The 16,557-nt window shown below is 39.7% G+C and overlaps 1 protein-coding gene across 30 annotated transcripts in view; it reads right to left on the bottom strand.

Annotated features, from left to right (window-relative positions):
* Window positions 1–1,118: 1,118 nt before the first annotated feature.
* Window positions 1,119–16,557, bottom strand: part of Sorbs2 (sorbin and SH3 domain containing 2) — a 191,946-nt gene continuing 176,507 nt past the window's right edge. For 26 of the 30 annotated variants that reach the window (XM_076914067.1, XM_076914072.1, XM_034520139.2 and 23 more), the window contains 3 exons: window positions 9,009–9,058; window positions 5,143–5,249; window positions 1,119–3,286 (listed from right to left, as the gene is read on the bottom strand). In XM_076914067.1, the coding sequence (XP_076770182.1) occupies window positions 3,225–3,286; window positions 5,143–5,249; window positions 9,009–9,058 (219 nt within the window). In that variant the 3' untranslated portion in view covers window positions 1,119–3,224. Of the gene's footprint in view, window positions 3,287–5,142; window positions 5,250–9,008; window positions 9,059–14,069; window positions 14,169–16,557 lie in introns of all 30 variants that reach the window. The other 4 variants (XM_076914068.1, XM_076914069.1, XM_076914087.1 and 1 more) reach the window with 2 other exon arrangements.

The raw sequence follows: 16,557 nt of genomic DNA, 5'->3' as shown, positions 1-16,557 counted from the left end.
TAAATGTAAACAGTTTTTAAAGAGTTACCATCTGGAGAGGAGGCTAATTAATTCTTTCAATAAATGGACTGTGAGAAGCTGTCAGCACACATATTCATTTGTAACCAAATGATTCTTTAAATAATATCCTCCTCTGGGGCCAAAACTCTGGAAAAGAGTGGGAAGGAACTATCTGGCCACACAAACTGGCCACCTACAAAGAGAGTAAATAGTTATGAAGCAGACAGCCACTTAAACAGATTCTCCCTGCTTTTGATCAAGTAAGAAAAGCATGGGTCTGTGTGGGGTAATGGTGGAGGTAAAGCAGGACTTACCACGTGGTACGTAAATATCAGAGTTCTTTCCTGTTAGCCTTCCAATAGCCTGTGTGGACAGATTCAGGTTTATAGATTAAGGGACTGACCAGTGCTCAGGTGAAACCAGGACCATAAAAACGGTCTGTGAGGTGTATTCTTCCCATAAGGGACTACATCCCAGAGTGGAGCTTGAGACAGTAGAGAGTATCTGATAGAATCCTGGAGGCCTGAGCAGCTGTTGAAGCAATGAGATGCGTGTATGAACTGACAGGCAAGGACAGGACCATGTTCTGAGTATTTGATAGGTGTGGATGTGGGCTGAAACAGAAGGATTGAGAATGGACTGAGATACTCGAAAGGACCCAAGTATAAGTGATAGCTCTTGGTTATTTGTGTGGCAGAAAAGGAGGATCCCTTCTCAGCAGGTGTTTTGATATTCACCAAGAGACTAATGATGGTAAAGCTCTTTCAGATAAATATTTGAAAGTTACAAGGCTCATAACTTACAAGTTTTGCAACTAACTATCTTTTTTTTTTTTTTTTTTTTTTTTTTTTTTTTTTTTTTTTTTTTTTGGAAAATAGCCAGTTTTGAGGCAGCACTATATCAAGATGTGGTCCTGTGTCTGAAGAGTAATATTTAAGTAAAGAGTATGCAGCCAGTGGGTGTTGGTGGTGATAGACTTTAAAATATTCCGAGCGGATGCAAGCATTCATTTCTTCATCCATGTGTCAAGATAACATAGACAAAAATGCTTCAGATTATTTTTAACTAATACTGTGGAATAAGACACAGTCTACATAAGTGCTAACGAAAAGCAGAGGTACTTTCAAGCAAAATTTATTAGGTAATCTACTCAAGAAAAACACAACGACCTTTGCTTATAAGAATTCAAAGTCAATTACCTGAAAGCCAGGTATGAATATTCTTTTCCTTTTAAAATCAGATACAGAGAGTATAAACAGTAATTTTTCTTAAATATAACAGGCAACAGAGTTGAAGATTTGTTTTTGTAAATGGTGTGAAAAAGTATTCATTTATCAGCAAAGCTGCATATGGCTGACTGGCTGACTGATTTTCCAATCCCAAGTTTTTCTAATATAAAGCTGGTTGTGAACTGGATAATAGTGTGGATTTCTCTAAGATGTTTCTTTACCTCCTGCCCCCAACAACGTTCCCCTGTAATGGGCATTTATGTGAATTTCAGATTAGTTACAAAGATCTTTCCGATTCACAGAATTTTGTGCAGATGTTATCTTCCAGAGTCACATTAGCTTGTGATCTGTGAAGACACCATGAAAGGCGATCTGCTGAAAGAGTTTAATCTCCTTTAAGTGCAGGATAAAGAACAAATTGGGAGATCTCGCTGTTTTTTGAACAAGTAAATAGTCTGTACAAAAAACAGAAAAGAAAAAAAACCCAAACATATGTACAAAATATGCTAGAGTTTATATGTTGTATAAGATCAAGCATTGCCCACGGGAGGAAAGCCATAAAAATTTTTGTCTATAAGGTGCTAAGGATGAATAGGTCTTATGCAAATTCATCCAAAATACAAATCGAAGTCTCAGGGTTTGTGGAATGCAGGCACCGTAAATCCATTAAATCTTTCAGGTTTGGTATCATTTTGTAGATCTGTTTTGGGGGCAGGAAACACAACCTGAATGATTTAACCATTATTTCCAAAAGTACCCAATGTATTCCTAGGAAGTATTTTACACACACCAGAAAAAAAATCAGGCTCAACATATATATTCCTGTCTGCAAACGGAGTCAGGATTCTGGGTCTCATAGAAGAAAAATAATTATTGTAGTAAAAATAGTTGTATTGATCATAATCCTTGCTAAAGCCAGCCTTAACACTTAGGATGCTCCTGAAGTACTCTATAAAATAATGTGGGATTCTTTTATATCTCCATAAAATGTACAACATAGCATATAAGCTATACATCCTCATACAATCTCAAATGTGTAAGTGTGCACGCAGTGAAACCTACCTACTGGTATTACTTTCATCTCTCTGCCTAACTCACTAACACTGCTTTTAAGTTTTAACAGGTAAATAAACCACTAAGAGTTTGTTGTTCACGATGCTGATGATTACATTTTAATACACAAAGCAGCACTGTGAATTCACAACACGATTTGTCCTGTGGTGTGGCTAAGCCTTTCGTAGTCTCATAAGAGTGACCAAAGTGCTCACTGTTTGCACTTCTAATAAGCACACACACACACACAAAAAAAAGTGGGCAGGGAAAAGACCCCCGTGTGAAAATATAATGCAGTCCACAAAAACCACACTCATCCCAGGGAACGTTCCTACGGGCTCCTGATTTTGTAACCACTGTGCATGAAACAACACAGAATAATGCAGGCAAACAACAGGCAAAGTATAGTTGTCATATAGTGTAAACCAGAGCACTAGGCAAACTCGTGAAATGATAATATACTGCCAAGCTGAGAGCGAAAACAAGAACCATAGCATTTCAGAAAAAAAAAGAACAACCTTCTTGCTTCCCTTCCTGAGGACAGTGTACCTTCCAGAGAGGTGGAGCTTCAGCCATGAGACCAGTCTCCTGAAGAGTCTTTTTTTTTTTTTCTCTTTCTTTCTTCCTTAATTATTTCACTTTTTAAAAGTATGATCACGTTGTTCTGATTCCATACATAGGCATTTCAAAGTTCAGGGCAGAAAGCAGGAAACTGCATATTTATGTGGGTGTAAGTTTGCCATGTTTCTCTAAAGCTCCCGGTTCTCCCTAAGGCTCACAGCGGTAGTCCCTCTGCTGGTGGTTTGGTGGCAGCGGCAGGTGGAGATGGTAATGGCCGATTGGGAACCATAAGGCATGGCAGCAACAGGCCTGCTGGGATGTTTCGGGTGGGTTAATGCAGATGTGTGGCTGAAATGTGGCGTAAATTAGGAGTGAGGTGAGTCACAGCCTTTTGACATAGTTTCCGGGAAAAGTACCAAAGAATTTGGTTCTTCTTGAAGTTCCTGAAAACAGAAGCAATAAACGAAAAGGTATGTAACAGCAATGGAATGTCATGTCCTATGTCAGCTTGAAGACTTTTCGTCTACAAGGGTTCGCTGAGAATGCAAGCTCTAAGTAGTTTGGGAAGGAATGAAGAAAACTCACTTTAAGACAATAAAAAGAGAAAGCAGGCAATTTAATTGTCTTGCCTGATGTGGTCATCTTTTCATGAGCATAAAGGATAGATTTCCCTCACAGTGAGCTAAATGGGCAAGCCTGCCTCTCAATCTAGAAAACAATCATGCAGAAGAGCTGGGTGGTAGGACTTGGGTCATCATGATGTGAAACAAGGAGTGAGAGATAACTGTGAGGTTGTAGTGGGACACAATGACCCTTAAAGCACAGTGGTTAGTTCTGGAGCCTGAGGCCGCCTCTGCAGTACCACACCAGCCACTACATTGGATGCTGCCAGTATCACAAGTGTTATAACCTCATGCTCAGCACTACCTACCTCACTTGCTAAATAAAAATGAACTGTTGCACTTCTTAATAAAATATAGAATTCTGAGCAATTTAAAAATGAACAAGACTGGCCGCTATTTGTCTGGGCGCATGGAATGAAATTCAACCATTTGAGAGTGATTTCTAACATGGTCGGTTAAAACCAAGCGCACACATGGGGTATCTTTATGGCCACCTCTGGTTTCAAATGATACAGTTCTTTGGATGCTTTCTGCTAAGTCTGTACAATAAATTATTTTTCATTTTAGCACAATAGATTGGGCAGGGCCTCTAAAATTCCATTTCCCGTTACCATTGTATAATTTATTGATTTGGTTTGATTCCTATTCCTACAAACCCTGTATGTAAACCATTTCTCATTTCTTTGAGGTGGTGATTAATGCAAACAGCAGAATCTAGCACACATGTCTGCCCATGGGGCCTCTGTTCTTGCATTGTCTCAGCTCTGCTGGACCAGTCTAGAGAGAGCTTCCCTCCTTATGCTTTAAGTTTTTTTTTTTTTTTAAATGTTTATGTATATGGGTATCTGAATGCACATCTCTGCACTGCAAGTCCACAGTGCTTACGGAGGCCAGAAAAGGCATCAGGTCCCCCTGGAACTGGGGCTATAGACAGTTAATAGCCAGCATAGGTGCTGAGAATAGAACCCAGGTCATCCATCCTGCTGAATGCCTCTCCAGCCCACCTTGATTCTTTCCTTTGTGTACACTTTTGTCTACAAATATTTTCATAGAAGACCTCACGTCACCTCTTCATTGTCTACCTTGCTCTCCCTCCTCCCCCTCAACTCCTTGGTGCTGAACCAAACAGTTGAACAGTGGGGAATGGTAAGCTTTCTCTTGGCTGAGCTTTCAGTCTTGAAGGTGGTAATTATTATGGGCTTGCCTTTAAAGTGGCAAGGAAGGGAATGCTCCTTCTACTAATGGAAGTGGGGATGGACAGACGATCCCTAGACTTTTGGGATTGCTACATCAGAACTAGCAAATGGGTCAGGTTTCCCTTCATCCTGCTCCCCGGCGGTGTCTCCCCTATTGACTAACATTTTCCGTTGAACATTGCAAGGTGTTTCTCACCTGGGAACATTTGGAGCTTTTGTTATTGCTATTGTGACATCACAGCCATTGCTTGTTGATGCCATTTAAAGAAATTCTCTTTAGTTGAATCAAGACTAGCAGAAAATCACATGTAAACGGAAGCAATAAAATGCTATACTATATTAAAATGCAGGGCTTTGGGAGTATAGAACACAGCACACATTCAAAGAGAGGTTGATTGTCACAGTGAACCATGCATGTGAGCAAACTCAGATAGATGATGAAAACAGATAAATGTATCTTAGGATAAACACAGCACGTACCCACGAACCATCCATCATCGCACTTTTCCATGACATCAACGACGTCGCTTTCTCTGAGTTCCAGCTCATCTGCATTCCTAGGAGTATAGTTATACAGAGCCTGAAACCTTAAACAGGACAAATGGGCGTGCTTAATTTACTTCACATCTCGGCGAAACCAGAGAAGATTGTTTAAGTCTTTGCTAAACATGAAAAGTCAATGAAGACATTCAGATGCTCATGAGAATCATACCACTTTCAAAACTTGCAATGAAAAACATTTGGGGGAAAGTTATAATATTCATGAATCAGGCAAAAGCATTTTGCTATTTTTAGGCTAGACCTGCATTTAAATTGTCTAGACATAGAAGGTCTATCATTCAGATGCTACTTAACAATATAGAATATATAATATAAAATTAATGGTATATGTATTGTGTAGCTATAGCAACAACAAGCGGGATTGCAGATTTATCTAGCTATAAACATAAGCAAACAACGAAGGTGTAGAAATGGAATTCTCAAATGATTCTAAATTGAATCATACAGACTATTTCAAACACTCATTTTGTAAATAACAATGTAAGAATTATTAGAAAAGGAAGACTATGTTTATCATAGGAAATCCTTTAAAGCAGGACTAGTGTTATAATCTAAATCAGGATTTGAGTTGCAAAGACTTGATGCAGTTCACCGTTGCCCTTGAGTCATAGATGGCCCTTCATGTATGGTCATCCCCGACCCAGCTCAGCTGGTAGATTATAGACTTTTCAAACTGTGTCCAGATAGAAAAAAACAAAAAACAAAACTGTGCTTGAGTTAAAAAGTCTCCTTTGAAATAATTGTATGTGTGAGAGAGAGTTACTGAGGGAGTGCTGCCATTTTGTTTTTCTTGTCTGAACTCTTTAAGAGACAGATGGAGACACTGAATCTCTTTGGCATCCATGTTTAGGACTGTTAAACTTGGTGACTATTAGCTAGATTGGAACCTTGGAAAGCAAAGCCTGATATTATGTAGGCTAAGAGAGCCGGGAAGAATTTGATATGCAGTTGGAGGGAGTTTTTTCTGGTGTAACTTATCTATCACAGATATAATTGGAAAATTAAAAGGACTGGTAAATTTGTTTCTACTGCTTTTTATAACTGTCACATCATTGTGCTAATGTAAGAAAATAATAACACCCAGGGGCACTGTGGATTTATTTTAGGCCACCATTAAAAAGTAGGCGAGACCGAATTCTTTTGTAATACGACCACTTTACTTCTAATTACTTTATTGAGCTGGAAAGAAAATTATATTTTGTAGAATAAAGCTGTTCTAGTACTTGAATTCAAACACTGTGCTATAAAGTGTGCAACAGCCTCACTGGCTCCTTACCCTACTCTTGAGTGCGCCTTGATCATGGGCTGCTGATAAAGTTGGCTCCAGGGAGGTCTAGGGAAGAGCTCTGTCTTTCCATAAAAACCATCATCTTCCATAGCCTGGCACCCAACCCTGAAGTTCCCACATTAGAGATCTCTTCCCACGTTAATAATGTTCTCTAGTGGGCAATTTTAGCCATTTATATCCTTTGAGCCATTTAGAGTCTTGTGAGGTCTTCTGTTGGGAGCAGCTTCAAGGATAGAAACAAAGACAGGCCCTAGAAGAGGTGGCAAGAACGACTGGGAGGGGCCACCTCACTAGGATGCCTGCCTGGGGCCTGAGAAGAGGAGAATCATTGTGTTGTTCATGTGTTCATCTGAGGCTGGTCAGGTGAGAGAATGATGTAATTTTGGATGGTCACAGGGAAAGGGGCTGTCAGCAAGGCCCCATATCCAATCTCAAGCTTGAGATGCGGTCGTCCTGGCTGGTATGTTAATGGATGCATTCTGTAGTCACTTTGGGAAAGCAGATTTTTCTCTCCTTCAGTTTCTTACTCTCTAGCCTTACTGAGGCTGATTTCCAACTACTTACAGGCCTATTTAAGGCTACAAACTGCAGCTGCTTGAGAACAAACCATCATTGGCATGAATTCACAGCTCATATTTTGTATAATGAAAGCCAAAAATGCTTGTCAGAATTTATTTACCATAGTGATTTAATTAGATCACACACACACACACACACACACACACACACACACACACACACACACACGTTTTTATGGAAACATAAACAAACCTTCCTGGAAATTCTTCTACCTCCACTGGTTTTCAAAATCAGTGCTACAGGACAGGAAATGCAGCCCAATTAAAATACCAACAGTGCTGCTTTGAAAGAGATGAATGAGATGGAGGTGGGGGAGGAAGGCAGATCAAGACTGCCTCAAAAATAAATTTGTCAATTTTTCTATAACCCGAACCTTTTGTTGTCCCTAAACTGTACCATAGCAACATGGCTTAGGTTTCTACTTTTGCTTCAGAAAATATATATTTTTAAAAAATATGCAATTAGCTAACATTTCATAATCTCTCTAATTAAGGCTGCAATGGAACAGAAATACACTTTAAAGTGTATTTTCTTCCACCCGTGGGCTCCGTGATTTTAGAACAGCCACATGGCCAAAGCTGCATATGACATAACAAAGTTCAACAGAATACACCTTTTCACACATCTGGAAAGCTGTTAAACAGAGCATGCTAGGTGTAGTTTTGCGATCTAATACTCTCATTGTTGGCACACTTAAAAAAAATAAAACCCACGGAAACATTATTGCCTAGTGTTCTTAAATTTTTCCAATTAAGTGAAGTTTTTCAGGGACCCTTGCTTTTCACCTCGTCTGTCTGTGGTAGGGACTTTTGAAGAACACCTTCCTGGCTAGACTGCTTGAGAGACTGCAAGTGAGTGGTGAAATCCAAAGGGCACATTTTCAACCACGAAGAACTAAGATTTTTGGTGCAGAAAACACCAGTTCCATACCAGAGCCTGCCCACAGAGAGTCATCTTTGGTCAGCGTGTCTTTTACCATGTGAGCAGAACTTGGACAGAAACCTGAGGTGTATGAGGCAAGGACTATGGCTGTGGCTTCTGGAGGTCTCTTTTTGACTCAGCATAGGCAGGAGTCAATAGGAAGTAAAGAGCTCTCTTGTCTCTATTTATCTGAGTAGCTATCATGAGCCGGGCCATAGAAAGACAAACGAGACTCTTAAAGACAATGGGTGATACTTTCGGGTTGATTTAATGTATGTGTCAGAAAGGAGAGGAGATTTGGGTGGAACATTTGAAAAGGCCCATTCTTGCTGTGGTGGAAATTGTATTATGCATTCAGTGAGTGCTTTAATACTGCTATTTTTCAAAAGCCATTTTAAAGCACATGTTGTCATTTTGAAATTAAACTGCTAAAGTATACCTTAAATATACTTTTGAAGTATTCAAAGGAGTAGAAAAACAAAGCTGTGGTTACCAGTTATACAGCCAGCAGAGGAAGAGGGGGAGTCAGTAAAACATTGGAAGATTTTCTCCGTGCATAAATTGTTTTCTGTTTTCTTCTGTTATTTATTGATATTTTAATTTTATGTGTATAAATATTTTGCTTACATGTTTGTATCTGTACCACATGAGTGCCTGGTACCCATGGAGGCTAGGAGAGGATGTTGGATTATCTGGAACTGGAGATACAGATGGTTGTGGATGCTGGGAATTGAACATAGGTCCTCAGAAAGAGGAGTTAGTTCTCTTAACCACTGAGCCATCTCTCCAGCCCTTCTGTTTTCCTTTAACCTTTAGTGTCTGATTTCATTGATAAAACAAAACAATGTGATCTCTTGTTCTGTAGACCCCATGTTTGCTATTTGATCCCCTTCACTTACAGAGTCCTACTGTCCTCTGTGTCTATGTGGTACATATATTGCCTATGACTTGTGGGTCAAGGTTAGTCTAGTCTTTAGAAGATAAGAAGAATACTTACGGTTCTCCCCCACCTTGAATGTTTTCATGAGAGAACACAGGTCTCTGTGGCTGAAACGAAACGATTTTCAATGTCATCAGTATTTGAACTGGTATCATTAAAAAGGTAATTTGGGTAATAGCATGGTACTTTTTTTCTTGACATTTAATATTTCCTGTTGTAAAAAACCAAGAGGAAGAAAAAAAAAATCCACCAAATAAAGGGTTTCTGTATGCTTAGTAATTCAAGTATTTTGAAGAGTGCTTTAAATCAAAATCCCCAAGGTTCAAACTTTTGAACACAATCTGGTCTCTTCAAGCTTTGGGGGAAAGCTGACGTTTAGTCCCATTGATTTTTCCAAGGTCAGGAATATGGCACGAGCAAGAACAAAACCCACAGGGTGGGGAGGCTGGACACCATTCATCCTCATTCTCCAGCGTTTTCTCAGACAAGCAGAAGGAAGCCACGTCTAGCCAGAGCCACATTCACGCCGGGCCTTTCCCTCACAGATGACATTGCCACGCACAGTACAGATGAAAATGTCAATAGCCAGACAGATCCCATGCTGGATTCGAATTTAAATTCTCTGCTCTCAGCCGGGTGAGGGCCGGGACAGGGAAGCACATGCACTTTTTCCAAAGGGAACACAGAGAACTTTAAGAAGAATGCAAACGGACAAGATCCAGGTAACATGTAATGCTTTACCTTAGAAGAGAAATATTGGTAGGAATCCCCAGTGCACTGAACTCTCAAAAGAGTTTCCTTTCTTTTTAAACTAAGCATCAAGACCAGTATCTGTAATAGATACTTATAATATTGGAAATGACGAGCCTTAGCATCCTATATAGCCACACAAATACTTCAGAGAATGAAATTTAACATGTTTGTTGACTATGGAAGCTCAGTGTAACTTACATCAGTCATCGATATGTTACATTTTAGGAAAAGAGATACATGCGAGCCATTTGTATTTCATATATTTTTCTGCTAAATGACAGCTACATGCTGAGATTAAAAAAAAATGCAGAGCCTAGAATCTGACAATAATGGAATTAGTAATTAGGGCCATGTCTTCAGACACCAGGATCAGTGCTTGGATACACATCATTATTATTGATCATAATAAGTTAGACCAATTTCCCTGAGACTGTCCATAGAAACCTCTGGTCCCAGGGGTTGCAGTCAGTGTGAAACTGTGAACAGACCCCTTTCTAAATCCAACCATCATTTCCCAACCCACATCGTTTACTTAGTGCAATTGAAGTATTCTCATTGCTTTAAGTCTATTAATTGGGAGCATTTTAAAGCAGTATTTCTGTAATTTTTTTAAATACCTATGCATGGAATACATAAATTTAAAACTGAAGAATGGATAGGAATTACCAGCCCCATGGATGCTTTACTCATATAAAACAGTACTTAAACTTATAAAATATTATTAAATATAAAATATTGAAAGCATAAATGACATTATTTTTAAGGATAACGAACACTAAGCTGTGCATGGTGGTGCATTCCTTAATCTCAGTACTCGGGAGATGGAGGCAGATCTTAGTGAGTTCAAGGCTGGCCTATAAGGGTTACATAGGGAATGCCTGTCTAAAAAAATTATAACAAGACATCCTCTAGACCTTTTTGAGACTTTTAATTCAAGAAATCATAAATTAGTGTATATATGAGGAAACGAGTGTAAGACACCCATAATGTGCGTGTTACATTTCCAGGTCTTCATAGATTCATTTTTAAGTTAACAACTCAGTCAACCTGTTGGTGAGCGTAAAGTAATGCACATTCGAAGGTGATAGTCCGTTATTTAGTATTATTATTAGAATCTTACTTGTTCCGTACATTTGATTCTCCAGCCTCCTAAATTATTTAAATAAATTGTCTCTTTGACAGCTAGCAAGGCTGGGCCATAGCTCTATGTGTGAGGCTCACGTAATTTCTGGGTGTGTGAGCCAGCAATTTCCTGTCTTTTAATCATCTTTCAAAATATGTCTTTTCCCTTGCCTCACATCCTCCAAAACTAGCCCCTCCTCTTTCTTCCCAAATCATCAATCTTCCCCATGGAATTAACATTCCCAGGCTAAAAAGTGATACTACCTTTTATTCTGAAGGATTTGCGTTATCTCATTCAATTGTGACTTTTGTAACATTTCAAGTGCTTCTTTGATAGGAATCTTCCTCAGATGAACTGATAACTACTGGTCTGTCTCTAAGGAAAGTTCTGCAATCCCAGCATTAGAGTTAATATAGTTTATGGGTGCTTGGCTAGGAGAGGGATTGTAGTGTTGATAGTCACTTATGGATGTCCATTTGTTTCTGTGTGGGGCACTGTCTGCTATCGACTTTGGGCATGCAGCTTAGATGCCTCATCCTAAAAACAATGAGACAAGACAGAGAAGCATCTTGCCCTCTCATGGAGCCCATAAAGGAATAGATAATTCACCTCATGGTTCTCTTTTGCCACGTACAGATTCCTCTCCTCAATCTTACAAGCTGTGTAGTCAGAAAATAAGCTAATTATTATGTATCTTAGCCATGTGAAAACTGCAGAGGTAATAGTTCAACCTCGCTGTGCATGTTAGTTAAACCTTCCCCTAAATCTAAAGACATTGGATCATTTACTAAATTTACTAAATTGGATCATTTGCTAAATTGGATCCTTTACTAAATGACAAAAAGAGATGGGAGGACAATTTTGATTGGCCCTTCATTGAACGACATATTAAGACGGACTAGATGGACTGATTTGGTTAAACTCAGCACCTAAGTTTTGCGTTTCCTGTGGGTTATTCAAGAAAAGTGCTTCCAAATGCCATCTTTGCTACTGTGTACACCCCATCGCCACCTAGTGGCGAACAGTGGTAGTAACATGTTAAAGTTGCTTTTGCCTTTTGTTAACAGGGATTAAATTCTTTCAGCCTAGATTAATTTTGAAAGGATATTCTGAAGCCTACAAGGTCACTTGAAGTAGATAATGATCTGTTTTCATGACCATGCTCTCCTCTTCTGCAGTCTCAATTCTCGAGAAGAAATGATTTGTTAGTCTGCACTGTTTAAGGTCTGTGTTGACTTCTCTTTTAACTGCTCAGGTGTTTCTAGCACGCAGAATGTCTCAGCAGTGCTGATGTTAATATAGAACAATATACACTTATACCATTTGGAGAGGCCTATGCAAACTGTGAGCTTAAGAAGGCAGCTTTCAAGTTAACACGTTGCCATTACCATGGGAGATGTTTTGAGCAAGAATTGTTCTATAGTTATATCCTCTTGATGAGTTTTTAGAGTTCAAAAAAGATTTGAAAACCCAGTGATGCACCATGCTAGTGTCATGGTACCCTAAATATTTAACTTCTGTCTTCTCTCCTTAGTGTCACCATGGGGATTAACTGTATGAAAGCAATGGTTTCATCAAGAGATTTTCATAAGTACAAATTATATCCTTTGACTTTTCCTTTTTTTTTTTTTTTAAAAAAAATGATACAGAAATGGGTAAGAAAGAGGCAGGGTTTAAGCACTTAGTATTGTGTAAGGCCAGGATCAATTATAAAGATTAAAGGATCAATTATAAAAAATTATGAAGCTTCCTTGAAGCTTATCCTAGAATCTGGGATCAGTATACAACACACACTATTGCAGCTAGAAGTTTGAAAGCCAGTAATTTATTTATACTTCTCTCAAGCTATCCTAGGAGGCTCGGCTACAGGTTAGATGATTCTTTAAAAAGTATGTGCTGTTACACTAAAAAAACATTGTGGAAAAGTCTTTGTAAGCACTGCAAGTAGCTCTTGGGTTCCCAAGTTCTTCTTTCTTAGCAAATGTTGGCTGTAGTGCTTATCAGCCAGAAACCGCCGGCTGTGACTCTGCGATCTAACAATACCACTTGCTGGCCTCTTTTCCCTTTTAGGTTAGGAACGTGAAACACAAATCAAAATACATGAGAATCTTCTGGTCCTCAAACATTTAAGTAATAATCAAACTTATAAGATGGAAATATGGACAAGGGGAAAAAAAAAAACCTCAGGATGACCCACAGCATGCCATGTTACTAACCCATGGGGAGTTATGGATGAGTTTCATTAAGTTTTATAAAATTAACATACTCTCTGTCTCTCTGTCTGTTCTCTCTCTTCTTCCCTCCTGCAAGTATTTGTGTTAGCTCTGGAAGGCTGTTCAGTAGAGACTTAATCTCTACAAACTGACATCCCCCTTTCCCTATGGCAGTATGAGTCTGCTTCAGCAATAAAAGCAGGTCTGACTATGCAAATCAAAAGGCGCCAGTGCCTTACATATGAAACACTACTTGTACTTATGAAATAGAAAGGGAACACTAAAAATTAAGCCCCAAGACCTTGAAATGCAGAGCCCTGTGGCAGGCCAGCCAAAGCTAAATCAGGGCCCATTCACTTAGATATTGGTGAAAGGAACCCTGGGGTCTGCATAGATGCAAACTCCCACATTCCTTGGCTGTGGTCCCCAGGACTCAGGTGTCATTTAGAATCCGTCCAAGTTCCGCAGATGTTGCAGAACTGCATAGTTAAAGGGGAAGCAACTGACCTCAAAGGGAGGGAATTGGGTGCACACAGCCCCCCAGAGAGCAGCATCACAGGGAGCAACGTGGAGAGGACATGGATATATCCCCTTAGCAATGGAATAGTTTGAAGTGGCTCACAGTTTAAAATAACTCCATAGAAACCGTAAGGCACTAGAGTTAACATCACCGGAAGCAGGTGAGCTCGATATATATGACTGGCCGCAGTTTAGTTCTCCGCCCTAAAAATAGTGACTGGGAACCAGCAGTTGAATATGGTAGGAAGACAGGCATAGAAAACAATGCACACTGCGCTCTTATTTGTGTAATGAAGTGTTTGAGGTGCCCTTTGGATTGGAGAAGCTTTACACATACAACAGGGCAACTTGCTACCCATTCAGATCTGAGTTCCTAGCTCCTTAACCACCGGTCATTTCATCTCAAGGGACTCCTCAGCCCCACTTTACTGCCTGATCACAGCAAAGTCACCTAAGGAAGAGCCAGGGAGGCCAGGATGACTGAAGCAGGTAGGGGATGTCCGACCCTACCCTGTGGGAACTGCCGACAGGTGAGCCGCAGGACCTCTTAGACATCACTGGGCTCCGAGGCGGCTTACCCAGGACAGATGTCTTGCCTTTAAAGTCAGCCTAGAAAAGCCATAAGAAGTGCATTAGTTCTCGTCTTCATTCCGTGGCCTTCCGGAGGAACCTTCTTGATTTCCAGTTTTCCACACAGCACACACAGCATGCCATGCTTAAATACTAGCTGAACGGGGAGGGTGAGCAGTCAGCAAGCGGCTTCTCTGTCTGCCCTGTACAGCTTTTACCCTTCCGTGATCAGATGCTCCTATGGTAGGAGAATGCACAGTGAAGAAAAAGTGTGGGAAGCGAGGCTGGCAGGAGAAAGTGTTGGAATGTAATTTGTGTGGCTAAGAGTATTACCTCCTTCCCAGAAGGCTTAACAACTGCATCCAAAGCACTCTTTAACCCGCCTGGTTTCTCTGCGTTTAGTCCAATGGAAGGCAGTAATAAACAAGGTGAGATGAGAGAAAATTTGGCTTAATGCTTACCAAGCTTTATAAAGAGTGTTAGTGTTTTTAGAGCTAAATGTTCTAACAATGCTCCTAAGAAGAAAATGATTTTTTTTTTTTTTTTGGTAGGGGCCAGATAGAGTGAGAGATAGAAAAATATAATCAAATATCGAGTACTGTCTGACTACAGCTTCTTTTGGCGTTCTTTCCAAGAAAGGTTTTCACTATGGCAGTGGGCAAGCAAATCTTGACATGAGTTTGCTTTATTTTTCCTTTCTGTGGCAGCCAGCTAGCAACGCAGGACCTGGAATTTGACTAGAATTAAGAGAACATCAATAAGACTAACTTTTACGTTAAGGATTGTAGCTCTAAATTTAACTTTTGAGTTAAATTTCATGATCATGACAGGTTATGATCTCTAGTCTCTTGGGATGATACACACGTGTCATGCACGTCTAAGGCTTATGGAAGAGGATATTGGATTCTCTCCACTATCTAGTCCTGGTTTTGTCTCCACTAAAGCACCGGGTCACTGAGGGTAGACCACTGTTCCTAACCTTCCTTGTTCTTAGCTCTGTGTGCTCACATGACATCTTCTGAAAGAGGAAACACCAAGTTTTGAGATTGTCCAGGACTGATGTCTGCGGAACTACCATGCTTGCATGGGATGGTCTCTCTCTCTTTCTCTTCTTCCCTCCCTCACTCTTCCTCTCCCTCATTCATGTGAATTAAAGAATTGTTGATATGGGTTAATACAAATGTTACTATAATGAACAGTATACATAAGTATACTGTTCTATGACTATTAAAACATTATTTTTCTCTCGTGTCAGTGCTTTCTTTCCTTGTAATGAATATGAGCTCTGGGACTGAATCATTTTGTTTTTATTTTTACAAACACAGACACCTTTTTCTTATGGGTTTCTTATTCTTCTCATGAGTATAAAATGGACTTTACATGGTTTAGAAAACTCAATGGGGGAATTAATGTTCAGTATTTGTTCCCAACATGAGGTGAAATACACGAGACAAAAGTTTGTTTTCCTGACGTTAGTAATTTCATATGCTTATTAAAACAGCCTTTTCAAATATCATTATTGTGAATACTTCACTCTCCCTTATTATTTTTTGACACATTGATCCCAAAAGACTACATGAAATGCTCTTGGCTCTTATGGTAGAGGTAAAACATTTTACATTTTAGCTTTTCCCTTATTACTATAATGATGAATTCAACATCTAAGTTGGAGAAGTAAGAGTCTAGGGAACCTAGACTTCTCAACCTGTGGGTCACGACATCCTTGGTAACCCCCTATCTCCAAAAGATATCTATATTACAATTCATAACAGTAGCAAAATTACAGTTATGAAGTAGCAAGGAAGACAATTTTATGATTAGAGGTCGTCACAGCACGAAGAGTCATGTGTTAAAGAGTCATAGCACTAGGAAGGTTGAGAACTGTTGAGGTTCTTCCTCATGTACCGATTAAGCATGCAAGCTGATGAATGTTACAGGTGGCAAGGAATAAGTATGTTTGCTTTGGAAGTCAAACCACAGAGGGCATGCTAAAAGGTACTTCTTAGATTTGGTTAGACATGATCTAAGCATTGTAGTTCTCAAAAGTTCTAAATTATCTTTTGCTAGCTAAGATGAAGAGTCAAAGAGTGGAGACAAATTGGTCCTTAGAGTAGGTTATTCTTTCTTCCTGAGATCTCTTTTCATATGTACAGCAGCATCCTATAGACAGGCTATGTTGTCTGATGGTGATGGGGATTTGTGGATGGGCGCTCACCACTATGGAAACGTGGTTCTGTTAGAGCTTTAACTCCTTCCTGATCTACAGAGGCTCTTGGTTCACTTTTAAAAGATGGAAATTGGGGATGAATTTTTATTTGAAGTCTGAAGAAAAAGGTTTGGAGACCACGCTTGTTCACTCAGGAATCAAAGCTGGGCTGCTGGGCTTCAGGTATCATAGATAGATGCTCCGAAGTCAACACCAAAGATC

This window comes from Arvicanthis niloticus, chromosome 16 (genome assembly GCF_011762505.2).
Source record: "Arvicanthis niloticus isolate mArvNil1 chromosome 16, mArvNil1.pat.X, whole genome shotgun sequence".
NCBI lineage: Eukaryota > Metazoa > Chordata > Mammalia > Rodentia > Muridae > Arvicanthis > Arvicanthis niloticus.
The sequence above is the reverse complement of the archived record's forward strand: the minus strand, read 5'-3'. Positions and strand labels throughout refer to the sequence as shown.